The sequence below is a fragment of the Dama dama genome, chromosome 20 (genome assembly GCF_033118175.1).
Source record: "Dama dama isolate Ldn47 chromosome 20, ASM3311817v1, whole genome shotgun sequence".
Taxonomy (NCBI): domain Eukaryota; kingdom Metazoa; phylum Chordata; class Mammalia; order Artiodactyla; family Cervidae; genus Dama; species Dama dama.
This window is the reverse complement of record NC_083700.1, coordinates 16790085-16802846: the sequence shown is the minus strand read 5'-3', so window position 1 is coordinate 16802846 and position 12762 is coordinate 16790085. Positions and strand designations below refer to the sequence as shown.

Below are 12762 nucleotides of genomic sequence, written 5' to 3'. Positions count from 1 at the left end.
CCATTGTTCCATTCTCACTGGGTCGCTTGGAGTCCCACTCTGGGGGCTGAGAAAGGAGGGGAAGGCTCGCCAATGAGTAAACTCGGTGCTAGTTTTGGACCCCTTCCCCCCACTACTTCCCAGAATAGCCCCACCCTTCTGACGTCTCCCTGTCCAGTTCCACACACGGTTCTACCCCGAAACCCACAGTCCCCGCCCCTGAAAGACTTTCCAGCAGCCCAAGTTCCTTCCTTGACTTTATCTCTAGAAGGGGGCGGGGGAAGAAATTTCCACTTAGAGAAATACGAAATTCCACCAAACCCTAGGGTCTTTCCTTTCCCCGAATCCACCAGGTAGCGGCGGCTCTCTGGCCGGGCTCTCCCGCCCTCTAGCGGTCACCGAGAGCTTCACCCGGCCTGCCCGAGAGGGCTGAGGGGCTCCCCGGGTCTGGGGAGAGGAGGCTGGGTGGCACTGCCGAAGTGGGGGCAGAGAGAGACTGGGCAGAGCAGGCCCTGGCCAGGAGAGGCAGTGGCTTGGACAGAGAAGGGGAGGAACACACTGTATCATCGATGGAGGGGCTGGGGGTTTTAGGAGGGGACTCAGACCTGTCGCGGCGCCGTCTGGAGGAAATGGCGCTAAGTGGGTGGGGTCCTGAGTTATGTGGAAGGGGCACCCAGGTATTTGGGCGAGGACATCGGAATGTGGGAGGCGGAATGGGGCAGATTAGTTACGCATTTAGGAAGCAGAGAATAGGTGGGGCGACAGATGGTATTGAGGGGCACGAAACTGTCCTTTGGAGAGCAGAGTGGCGTTTGGGGCAGGTACGCACAAGGTGGCCGGGGTGGTGCAAAACAGTATATGAGGGTGCGTGATTTGGGAAGACCAAGTTATATTTTGAAGGGCAGAAACATGTGGGACCGAGGAGTGTTTGGGGCCACAGCGGCGCACGTGGAGTTTATCGGGCCCCCTCCGGAGGTCCTGGATTGCAGTCTAGACCGACAGAAGCAATTACGTCCGCATTAGGAAACAATTGTTAGCCCCAAAGAACACGGATTGCGAAATGAACTTTAAGAACACTTCGGTGCGGCGGGATTGGAGGGAAGCCGGAGAGCAGGACCACAGCTCGCAGGCCCGCGCTGCTCCGCCGACTTGGCGCGGCTTTGTGCAGCCGCGGGACCCGGGGGCGGGCTCGGGACTGGGGGCGTTACGTCATCGCGCCGGGGAGCTGGCCGAAGAGGCGGGGAAGCCCCCGCCCCCTCAGGCTAGAGAAAGCGCGAGTAGCTAGGTGGGCGGCCCCAAAACTTCAACCCCGGGCGTTGCCAGGCAATAGCCATTCAGTTCGGTTGCTGGGACACGCGTCACCATGGCGACGGCTCCGCGCCTAGCAGTCTGAGTATTTAAAGAGCAAGCGCGCGCAACGCCTGGGCGTCGGAAAGCGGCCTTCCGGGATATCGCGGTCTCCTTTTCCCTTTTTCCCTCCCCTTACCACCCCCTTCACCCTCTTCCGGGCTCCAAGTCTCTCTGGCCTCCAAGGTGAACCCAACTCCCCAACGCGTCCTGGGTTCTCGGGCTGGTCCAGCTTCCAGCGGTGGAGAGCGGGATTCCGGGCCCCGGGCGGGCGGGAGGGACGGGACGCGGTGCAGTGTTGTTCTTTCCCCCGCCAATATTGCACTCGTCCCGGCCTCCGGCCCCCTCGGCCCCCCGGCCTCCCCCTCACCCCGAACGGGGCAGCCTCAGCCCTCCTGGCTGTCGATCCCGGCTGCTCTTAGACTGGAGTGTCGCCACTGCCACCGTGAGTAAGTGGGGCTGGGAGAACTTTAGCCATCCTCTGACCAGCACCCCATCCTTCACCTAACCCCCGTCCTCCATCTAGTCCCTGTCCACACCTTTCTCACCAAACTCCCTCTAGATCTCTAACTTACATTCTACTAGTCCTCTCCCTGCCCCGGAAAATCCCTAAAATAAGTAACTGCACTGGCTTAGAAAAGAACTGAAACTTTATGGCAATGCGCTGTTATCTTTCCTGGGGTTAGTGCCTGAGAAATACCCCCTTGAAAACTTCCCATCTCCTGAACAGTGGGGTCACCACCCCTCTGGGGCTGAACTCGTGGTGGGTGCCAGAGGAGGGTCGGTGTTTAGCTGAGGGGCTGTAAATTAGACTCCAGGATGGACCCCAAGGCCCGAGGGTCTAAAATCAGGATTCTGAATCCAGTGGCCACCTCTTCACACTCTTCCCTGAAGCAGCTGCCTCCGGAATGGCTCAAAGTCCTCGGGCACTGTGTCTGAGAAAGGAGATATGATTAAGGTCAGAAGATGTGACTCTCCCTTGAGGGCACAAGAGGTCAGGCTGATCTCCGTCTAGAGCCTCACCATTGCATCGATACTGGAGATTGGACCAAATGATGTTTTCTTGGGAGAAGCAGAATACACCAAGACGCCCCCCTCTCATGGATGTGTCAATGATCACCCCAGAATCGGCCACTAGCTGGGGACCCTCGTATAGCTTCACCCTGTCCGGGATAGGAGTGTTCATTGGTGCTAGGTGCTAGTGGGCACTGCGCCACCGTGACCCAGCCCTGTTCATCCCCAACCCCCCTAGGGCTCACCGGGCCTGAGAGAGAAGGGAGGTGGGGAAAAGGGAGGAAGGAAAGGGGGGAAGGAAGGGTGCTTTTCTCAGGCCTGGGGCCCCTGGCTCTTTGTCCAGCCCCCTTTGCATCTCAAAGCACCAGCCGCATTCCGAGCGAGGATTGGGTTGCCATGACGATGAGTACAATGGGCTGGGGGGTGAAGTCACCCGCTTCCCAGGCTCTAGTCCACCCCCACCATCCCCTGCCCTGGCGCCCCGCAGCCCCAGGCACCTTAAAGGGGAACCAACCCAAGTCCCTGCACTCTGGGCTCTGGGCCATTTCCCCTCCCTTCCCTGTCATCCCCACCGACTAGGAAATGCAAAGTTGTGGACCAAGAGCTGAACTGAGAGGCCTCAGCCTGGCTACTAAGAGGTGCCAGTGCGGGGTCTGGGCTTCCGTTGGCTCTTCTGTAAATGATGATCCCTTCCAGTCAGACTCTGATGAGGCAGGTTCTGGGCTGGACTAGTGATGAGGTGGATTGATGTGCCTCTCCACAGACTGGCCTGGCCTTTGGAGGCTCCCAGATACACCTTCATTTTACAGCACGGCAAAAGAAGGACTTGCCTAACATTGTTTATAGGTCCTTAGCAGCACCAGAGCCCAGGCTACCTGATGTTAAGAAACAAGCGGGGCCAGGGCAACTAGTCTGTGGTGAGAGGGGAGGTAGACAGAGGTGGTTCCAGTCCAGGCCCATGGCACCACAGCAGTGAGTGCAGGGGAAGACACTGGTGAATCCCAGCTGGCAAGGAAGGAAAGGCTGGGCCTGGGGTCTCTTGGGAGGGCTCGGCCCCTCCCCTCACCGAATATAGCCAACTTGAGGCCGGTGCAGCAGCTGCCAGCGGTAGGAGGTCTTGTCACGCCAGCCCACATTTCGTGGATCAGTCCACAGCAGTCGTACCTGATCAGGAGTATTGCCTGTATGCCACAAGGCGTTCCTGAGGTGCTCACCTGGGCCAGACACTGATGTCACTGCCTACGGGGCATCAGCAAAGACAGTGGGTCAACCACAGTACCAGAGCAAGGGAAGACAACAGGCTGGTAAGTGCAGGTGGAAAAGGGAGTCAGGAGAATATTCTGGAGCCCCAGGGAGCCCACCTCCAGGCCAGATGTCTGGGTAAGAGGCTTCCCCCGGCTCAGGCGGTGGGGGAGGCCCCAGGGTCGGTGGGGGAGGCCTTGGGAAAGGGCCCTGGACTAGGGAATCTGGGCAGCTGTGGGACCTTGAGCTGCAGCCCTGGCTGGGCAACAGCCCGGAAAGGCGTGGCCTGCCAGTAGGTCTGCTCTGTTTGCTTCCACATGACCACGTAGAAGCGGCCGCTGTCCTGATAGCTGAAGAGAAAGCCTGCGTAGTCGTCATCGGTCACAGTGTTCACATGGAAGGTGCCTTCAAAGTCCACACCGTTGAAGGCTGTATATCCTAGGGGTGGGTGGGAGGGGAGATGGGATCAGGGGCAGGGGTAGCAAAGCTGCTAACACCCATTGTGGGTGGGGGTGGGATGGGATGCCCGAGGGAAGGCAGTGGCCCATCCTCTGCCTGTAGGACCCCTCCATTGGGAAATTATTGAAATTGCTGAATTGGGTGCCCCTTACATACCAACTGCCAGGCCGGGGTCACTGTTCATGGTCTGAACAATTTCCATGCCCTGGTGGTGTGCAGTAAAGACAAAAGTCCTGGTTCCAGTGTGCTGCCCTCCCTAGACTCTGCCTACTAGTCAGGTCTGACAGCACCCACCCCGCTCACTGCCCTAGTACCTGGTTGAGCACGACCCAGTTGGGGTCAATCTGAGCATCACCCTCAGGATCCAGGACCACGGTCTGATAGGCACGAAAATCCGTGAGGGTTACCTCTGCACTTTCAGGACACACATCCAGGGGGTCGACCACTGCATCATTGTCAAAGTCATCCTCACACACATCACCAACGCCATTGCCTGGGCAGGATGAAGCCAGGTGCTCAGCGAGGCCCTGGCCACTGCCACTAGCCAAGACTACCACCTCAGGCCTTGAGGTGCCACCCTCTCCCCAGCAAGGCTTGCCACCTCTCCTTGAACAAACCCCACAGCTGTCCAGTCCTCTGGCGACCCCAGCCTTACCATCTGAGTCCTTCTGATTGGGATTGGGTACCAGGCGACAGTTATCAGGACCAGGAGGCACGTAATCCGGAACACCATCATTGTCATCGTCTCCATCACACTCATCTCCAAGTCCGTCGTTGTCTGAGTCCAGCTGGGAGCTGTTGGGCAGCTGTGGGCAGTTGTCCTTGGTGTCCTGATGTCCATCCCCATCACTGTCCAGAAGAACAGGCACCAAATAAAGGCTTTTAAAGGTACCGCATCCTTCCCCACTCTTCTGCTTAGGAATCTCTCTGGGGTATACCCTCCATTCAGCCAGACCCCTTGCAGTCAGCCAGATGAGGTGGAGGTTCAGCAGTAGGAATGGGAGGTAGACTATGGGCACCGCCTCCTGCTCAACAGTAGTGGAGAGTTAAAGTTGGACCCTAGAGGGGATTGAGAACATACTAGAGGAAGGTAAAGTATCCCCTAAATTTCCATCTCTTGGCCCAAACCCTACCTGTCTTCATTGGTGTCACAGACATCTCCCACCAGGTCACTGTCTGCATCTGTCTGAGAGAGAGGGACCTGCTCTCACCATCTCCTTTTGAGAATTCTAAAGAGGGTGACCTGACCACTTCCCGTCCAAAGGGCTGGGCTTCGTCCACCAGTCACCCACCCCTTCCCTGCCCTATCCATTCCCCTGTACCTGGGTGGGATTGCTCATTTCAGGGCAGCTGTCGCAAGCATCTCCCACCCCATCCTCATCCCTGTCTGTCTGCAGGGGGTTGGGGACTTTAGGGCAGTTATCCAATCCATTAGGGATGCCTGGAATATAATGGGGGTCACACAGGATTACCACTAGAACAGTCACACTCTTATCTTCTGGGTTGGTGAAAGTCCTGGGCTTTGTCTCCCACCCAGAGGACAGCGGGTCAGGAAATCTGCCTGGAGCTTGTCTCATCCTTTTGCCCACTCCCAGCCTAGCCCCACATCCTCCTTCATATGCCCACTGACATCTGCCACAGGTAACCTCTCACCCAGTCTGACTTTCCCCAAGCATCACCCTTCCAGAATTCTCAGCCTCCCCACTTCATTGCTACCCTATCCGGACTCTTCATGGGGTTCCCAGCCACCCCCCAGCCCCAGGCCTGCACCGTCGCCATCTACGTCGTTGTCACAGGCATCCCCTTCCCCGTTGCCATCTGTGTCTTTCTGGTCATTGTTGGGAACGTTGGGGCAGTTGTCACAGGCATCACCAAATGAATCTGTATCTGAGTTTTGCTGGTCCTTGTTGGGGAACAGCCGGCAGTTGTCCTGGGGTGGGAGGCAGAGTCAGGCCTCCCTTGAACCACTGGCCACCTTGCATCATCCTTGTCCCTGCACCCTGGTCTACAGTCGCCACTCCTGTGATGGTCCACTGGTGTGGCGCAATCCCACCCACCCAACTTCCCATGTAGTCCACCTCATTCTGGGTACCAGGCTTATGCCTCCCTAATGTGGAGCTCTGGGGCCCTTCCTTGGGAGCTGCCGGTGGCCAAGGGGGACAGGGTTATGGGATAAGGCAACAGAGTTGCCGAGGAGCTGGAAGGGGCAGGACGTCTAGGAGCCACCTCAACATTCTTGATGCCATCCCCGTCAGCGTCATCGTCACACTGGTCCCCCACGCCATCGTTGTCAGCATCTTCCTGCCCAGAGTTGGGTGTCAGAAGGCAGTTGTCCTAAAGGTCAGGGAGAGGAAGTGGGCGGGTGAGTTCTGTTCTGTCCCAGCCTGGGGCGCCCTGCCCTCACTCGCCCGCCTGTCCCCTGCACCTGCTTGCAGTGTTTGTTGTTGTCCATGCAGGGCAGTGCCTGGTCCGGGTAGCCATCGATGTCCGTGTCCGGGCCACACACATTCCCATTCCCGGCCCAGCCCACGTTACACTGGGGTGACACCCAGGGTGGGAGTTAGTGCTCTGGGTTGGCTCCCCACACCCCACCTTCTTCAGGCTCTCTTCTTACCAACCAGTTTCTGGGCCCAGGCCCACCTCCCTTTCCCATGCAAGCCCCCATGCCAGTCCCCAGACGTGGTCCTGAGCCCGACCCCTTTCCCCAGATCCCCTGTTGCTTCTGAACCCTAGGCCTCGCTCACCGAGCAGGACACTGCACCGTTGCGCTCAAAGAGACAGTGAGCGTGCACGTGGCAAGGGCTGTGCGCCGGGCTGTGGCAGGTCCGGGCCGGGGAGCAGCCTTGGCTCTGGTTACCCACAAAGCCCAAGCGACATGGACCACACTTGAAAGAGCCCTAGGAGGAGGGAGGCAGGCAGTGTCTCAGGGAGGAGGGTCAGCCCACCACGACCAACATTATCCCCATCTCTCGAGGCACCTAGGAGGGACCCTCACAGATGACAGTCCAGGTCTATCACTTATCTCCTTTAGTTCTCCTGACAACCTTTCAAGGAGAGTAAGAGCCCTGTTTTTCAAGGGAGGATGCTGAAACTCAGTAAAGGTAAATAACTTGCTAAAGGCTAGTAAGAGGCATAATCAGAATTCCATGGAACACCTACCATGCATAACGTCCTGGGTGGAAAGGAGGAGGGGAGCAGGAAATCTGAGGGGGTTGCACTGTCCCACACCCGTGCATGCAGAGTGTCCAGCTCACCACAGTGTTGGTGCAGACGGAGTTCGGGTCACAGCCACCGTTGTTGCCATCATTGCATTCATCAACATCGTTGCAGACCTGAAGGAGCAGACTTGGGGTAGAACCAGACTTACTCTGGGTCTCCTCAGGTATAGAAGAGAGCACTTGTATGGCCTTATCTGTGAACACAGACATGAAGCCCAGACCCAAAACCAAGGCAAAGCTGGCAGGTAAGCCAGGAGCCTCATCCCATTTATCCCAAGGGCTCGACATCCAACCCTGTAGCGCCCATCCCTGCAAGGCCCAGGTCTCTTGTCCACGTACTCTGCCCACCCTGACCTGTTTGCTGGCCCGGGCATAGTCAATGCCCACACCAGACACACGTGTGCCTTTGTAGCCTCGGGGACAGGCCTCACAGTGGAAGCCAGGCATGGTGTTGATGCAGCTGGAGCCCGGGAAACAAGGGTCCGCATGAGCACACTGGGGATCAGATGAGAAAGAAGGGGTCAGGTCCCTGCCTGTGACCCCAGGACCACTGCTCCTGGTCTCCCTGTTTGCAGGCCTCCTCTCCCCCAACATCATCGTTCTCTGATCCCACCCTGGCCTCCTGTGGGTCTCCTCTGGCCGGCCCTCTCACAATGCCCCTGCCGAGCTCCCAGCTCCTTCCCTGCGTGACCTTGGAGTCTTTGTCCCAGACCTGTCTCCTTCCCTTCTCCCCTGTCTTTTTTGGTCTCCAACCCCAGGTTCCTCTGCTTCTGACCAACATTCACCCCACCTTCTTGGGCCTCTGCTAAGTCCCTCACCCCAGCTTTCTATGCCCTTCCAGAAAGGGCCCTCTTCACCTCATTGATGTCTGTGCAGTGGGTGCCGTTGCCCTGCAGGCCAGGAGGGCAGGGCCCACAGCGGTAGCCGGGGTACTCGTACACTTCCATGCAGTCCACGCCTCGGAAGCAGGGGTTGGGGCTGCAGTGGGAACGCTGTTCGTGGAAGCCTGGGGGGTGGGTTTGGACACAGTCAAAGCCACCAGAGGTCACCATTTAGTTCACCAGAAGTGGAGGCTAAAGCCCTGGGGGTACGGAGCATACTGATGCCATGTGGAGCCCTCCCCTACTCTCCCACTCACCGCACACCTGACACTCCATGATGGTGTTTCGGATCAGGGACATTTCTTTCACCTGGTAGACAGAAGGATGGGCAGGAGTCAGCTCTTGGCACCTGCCACCCCACCCAGAATCAGCACCACCCTTCACCGGCCCAATAAACCTGGTCTCGGATGTCATCCCGCAGTTCCACCAGGATCTGGTTGAAGAGGGTGAGCTGGGTGACCAAGGCCTTGGTCTGCTCCCCTGTCAGGGTGCAGGATGCAGAAAGGCTCAGAACTGGGGCACCAGCCCTGACCCCTCTCTGGGTAATAAGCCGGTGCTGCCACCATTGCCCACCCCCCAGCTTTAAATCCCACCCCATTCCTGGCTGAAAAGGACTTCATTTCAGGCTGCTGTATCTCCTCCCCACCCTCATGCCCCTTCATCTTGGCATGGCCTACTCACCTAGGATGGAGTGGAGTGCGTTGGTCACTAGAGAGGACAAGAAAACACAGAGGGTGGAGATGTGAGGAGGGGCCTGGCTGGTTGAGGAGAAGGAAGAAAAGGGCTGGTGCCTTGAAATAAAGATGTAGTATGAATAGTAGGAGGGCAGTGGTGATGGGCCAGCCCCACCAGCTCCTTCCACTGGATGAGGGTCCCTCTAAGGGAGCTGCCTCACAGTCAAGACCCAGATCCTCCTGTTCCTAGGCATGGTTGTGGCAGAAGGAATCCAAGTGAGAGGTGACCTAATGCAGGGCCAGGGCCCCAATACATTCCATTTCCTCCCTCTCAAGCTTCTACCACAAGAGCTCTTTGAAATATCTAGGAGAAGTGGACATTTTATTTACTTAAGAACCTCTGAGTATCCTTGTCAGAGAGACCAGGCAGATGAGAAATGCTTAGGGAAACTGCTGGTAGGTGATAGATGCCAGTGGGAACTAAAAAAGACCCTTAGCTTAGTCAACCAAGAAAGACCAAGCCACTACCTTCCTTACTCCCACTCAAAGGTCTTCAGAGTTATACTCTTTTTTTTTTTTTGGATTCTTCTATTTTTCTGGCCACCCTGATAGGCAGGATGACCTTAATGGAGATTTTGTTGACCTGTGCCTCCTGGAAATGTATTATTTGGAGATCACAGAGTCAGAGGTGAAGGAGATTTGGGGTAACGGAGTCAAGAAGTCCCAGGAATAGATGAGGAATAGGTGAGCCAAAAGAACTGGTGTTAAGGGGAAGAAAGATCAAGAGGATGGAAAGTATCAAAGATGACAGGGCTGGGGGCCAGGATGCCAGCTCACAGAAGCATGTGTTACCTGCACTGTGGATGGACTCGTCTCCCTGGAATGGACACTCACTCAGGGCTCCAACCCGGGCCATGGACCCACCCAGAATCATTTTCATGGATTCCACGAAGCCCTGGGGGGGAGAGAAACATTGTCATGGGGGAGGACCTACCAACTCCTCCTCCCACCGCTGCAAACTGTTCACCGACACTCAGAGGGTCTTCCTTTTCTGCTCACCTGCATTCTCAAATAAGCCTTCTGTCCAGTCCTAATCTCCAGCCCACTGACCTCTGCTGGAGGAATGGGGGCCAGTGCCGGAAGTCCAGCATGCTGGTCACCCAGTTTGCAGTCCACATAGAGCTGCAGGGCAGGGCTGGGTTTGGACGGACCTCGGAGTCGCAGGAGAGCCGTGTGTGTGCGCCCGTCAGCCAGGCCTGCTTGCTGGAGGTTCACTGCATGCACTTTGCCATCCTCCCGCTGGTACCGCACCAGCACTGCCCAGAAGGGGAGGTCAGTATGCGCACTGTCCCCCGTCCCCTGTCTCCCAGCTGAGCCTTGGATCAGTTCTTCTGAATACCACATCTCTAGGGCTGTCAGTGCTTACTCAGCTATCTCTCAATACCTTGTACATAATAGGTACATGAAAAATGTTTTTCAAATTGATGCAACGACTAGGACTTTCTTAGTCTTCAGTGTCATCGGAGCACTCTGTCCTCTAACCTTCAGTGTTATCAGATCGACCTATCTATCCATTACCACTCTATCATGCCATCTGATTACATGAGGCCACTCTATCCCCTGCTAGGATGGCAACCGGTTCCGTACCCCCTGAACTGTTCCAGGGATCTAAGAGACCTCTATACCACTGCTGGGGCACAGACAAGCCTCCCCTCCCCTCAGACATCCCACATACAACTCGCCACACCCACAGATGCCTCATCCCATTTCTTGGGTGCCTGGCCTCCTGAGGCCCCTCCTAGGCACCAGGTGCCCCTGGTGCTTGGACATAGCCTGATGGGTCCTCAGTCCCCAGTGGAGCCCAAGGAGCATTAAGAGGGCTCTGAGAATGGGGATGAGGAAGGGTGCTCAAAGGGGTCATCATTGCAGGACAGGAGATGCCCACCAGTCACCTTTGTTGATCTTGCCGACGACAGAGGCCTCCAGCCATCGTGTGTTGTCCTGGCGAGAGTAGAGGCCAAAAAGGACACCACCCTGCTTGGGGGGCAGGCGGAAGGTGGACAAGAGATAGATGTCCCCAGTGGTGAGCAGGGCGGTCCGGATCTTCTCCACCACAGCTATCATCTGCCGGGACTCGCCCACCGTCAGCAGGTCGATCACTGGCCAGGCAGGGATGATCAAGGTCAGAGCCCTGTCAAATGCTAAGGCCTGCCCTCTCCTATGAGCCTTCAGGGGTGGGGCATCCGTTATCCCCACCCCATAGTGTTCACTACCCCTTGAAATCCAACCCTTGTTGCTATCAGAGGACAAGGCATTGGGCCTCCCTTACTGCCACTCTGGGAACCAGCTGGCCTGAGGCTCACTTGAAAATATAGAAACAGAACCCCACAAACTTGAGATGCTCCCACCAGGTGGCGCAAAGGAGTCACTGTGCTGATCTCCGGCAGGAGAAGCACCTGGTGCCCACAGCACAGAAACGGGGAGGCGGTTTCTCTTTGCACCGCTGGGTTTGGCTCATCCCACACTCCAGTGCCCCTCCTCCCATCCTGGGGGTTCAGCGCACTCGGTCTAGATGAGAACAGCTGCCCACTGAAGGCTGTGACCCTCCTACTGTCTGGCTCTCTCCCACAGGAACGTAGGACCCAGCTCCTCTGCCTCCTGTGTCCTGGCCAATCTGTGGTTTCCCTTCCAGCCAGTAAAGAATCTGTGCCTGTGTCATCTGCTCCAACTACCTCTCCCACACCCACAGGCCCATCCCACCACCAGACCTCCAGGAGAGCCCAGACCTCTTGCTCCCCACCCCCATCCTGTACTTAGGCAGCCAGGCACCCAGGGGTGGAAGAAGCCCACCTTTGAGCTGCTCTCCCAGACCCTGGGGTGCCTGGGGATGCTCAGACACCAACCCAGCCAGGCAACCGGAGCTAGCATCCAGCCCCTGAGTCCTCTGCCCTGGCCAGCTCCCACTCATCCACCACTTTCTAGTGTCAACTCCTCCCCCACAGGGCCATAATTTCATCAACTCTTCCCTCCGATTCAATTTCAGGACTCTCCCCTCTCCTTTTGCCCACATGTTCCCCAGCTAGTCGGCTGGGGGCAAATGGGGAGGAGGCAGAGAAGGGGCTAAGAGGATTGGTACAGGCTTACCCTGCAGGTCCTGACTGGCAGACGCGAAAGTGCAAAGGAGGAGAAGAGCCAGGGCCCCCCGAAGTTCCTGTGTCTCCATGCCGCTCAGCCGGCTCACTACCCCTGGCAGGCAGGCGGCTGGGAGGGGAAAAGGCTAGGCGGAGAGCAGGAGCGGGGGGCGGAGGGACTGGAAGGGGGAGTTGAAGGGGGGGGGGGGGGGCCGGCAGGCGGTGAGGGGGGGCTGAAACAAAGAGCTGCCAATCACCCTGGAGACATCCCCAGCCCCGGGAATCAGGGGCACGGGGAAGCGTCCTGGAGGCCTCCTAACCTCCTGCCGCTCCCTGATGGTGCTCTCCCCCAGGTGCCTCCCTTTCTCCGCATCTCCAGGCATCTCGCTGTTGGGGGCTGCTACCAAATGCTACTGTTTTCTGGAAGCCACAGTTGGGGAAGGCAGGAACCCTTGGCAGAGGTAGTGTCAGACAGTGGGCATTATTCCACAGCTGGCATGAGAGAATTCCAAGGGAGTGGCCGAAACTAGCTTGCTATAGTGCCCAGGGGATGTCCGTATGGAATGAAGTTTGCTACTCGGATAGAGCAAGTGCTTTTCATCAGGATGGGGGATTGGAGGGGGTCCCATGACTTGTGCTTCTGCCTCCATCTTCCCCTCACTCCTAGGAAAGCTTGGAATCGGGAAGCGTCCGGTGGGAACTGGAGGGAGAGCCTAAAACAGTGGTCAGTGAGGCTGGAGTGAAGAAATCAGGAAAGAGGAAAGGGACACCAAGGACAGAAGTAGACCAGAGGACCGGCCAGGGGCCGGGGGCTAGA

The 12762-nt window shown here is 57.3% G+C and overlaps 1 protein-coding gene across 1 annotated transcript; it reads right to left on the bottom strand.

The window, feature by feature from the left end:
* Positions 1-1958: 1958 nt before the first annotated feature.
* Positions 1959-12100, bottom strand: THBS3 (thrombospondin 3). Its single transcript, XM_061120647.1, has 23 exons — positions 11959-12100; positions 10767-10973; positions 9874-10130; positions 9667-9769; positions 8822-8848; positions 8538-8620; positions 8398-8449; positions 8117-8265; positions 7614-7754; positions 7296-7373; positions 6786-6938; positions 6467-6577; positions 6268-6375; positions 5812-5971; positions 5364-5482; positions 5175-5227; positions 4697-4890; positions 4356-4534; positions 4198-4246; positions 3824-4020; positions 3407-3579; positions 2350-2489; positions 1959-2261 (listed from the first exon to the last, which is right to left on the bottom strand). Exons 1-23 carry the CDS (start codon positions 12035-12037, stop codon positions 2203-2205), a joined length of 2871 nt encoding a protein of 956 aa, XP_060976630.1. The 5' UTR covers positions 12038-12100; the 3' UTR covers positions 1959-2202.
* Between the last annotated feature and the right edge of the window lie 662 nt (positions 12101-12762).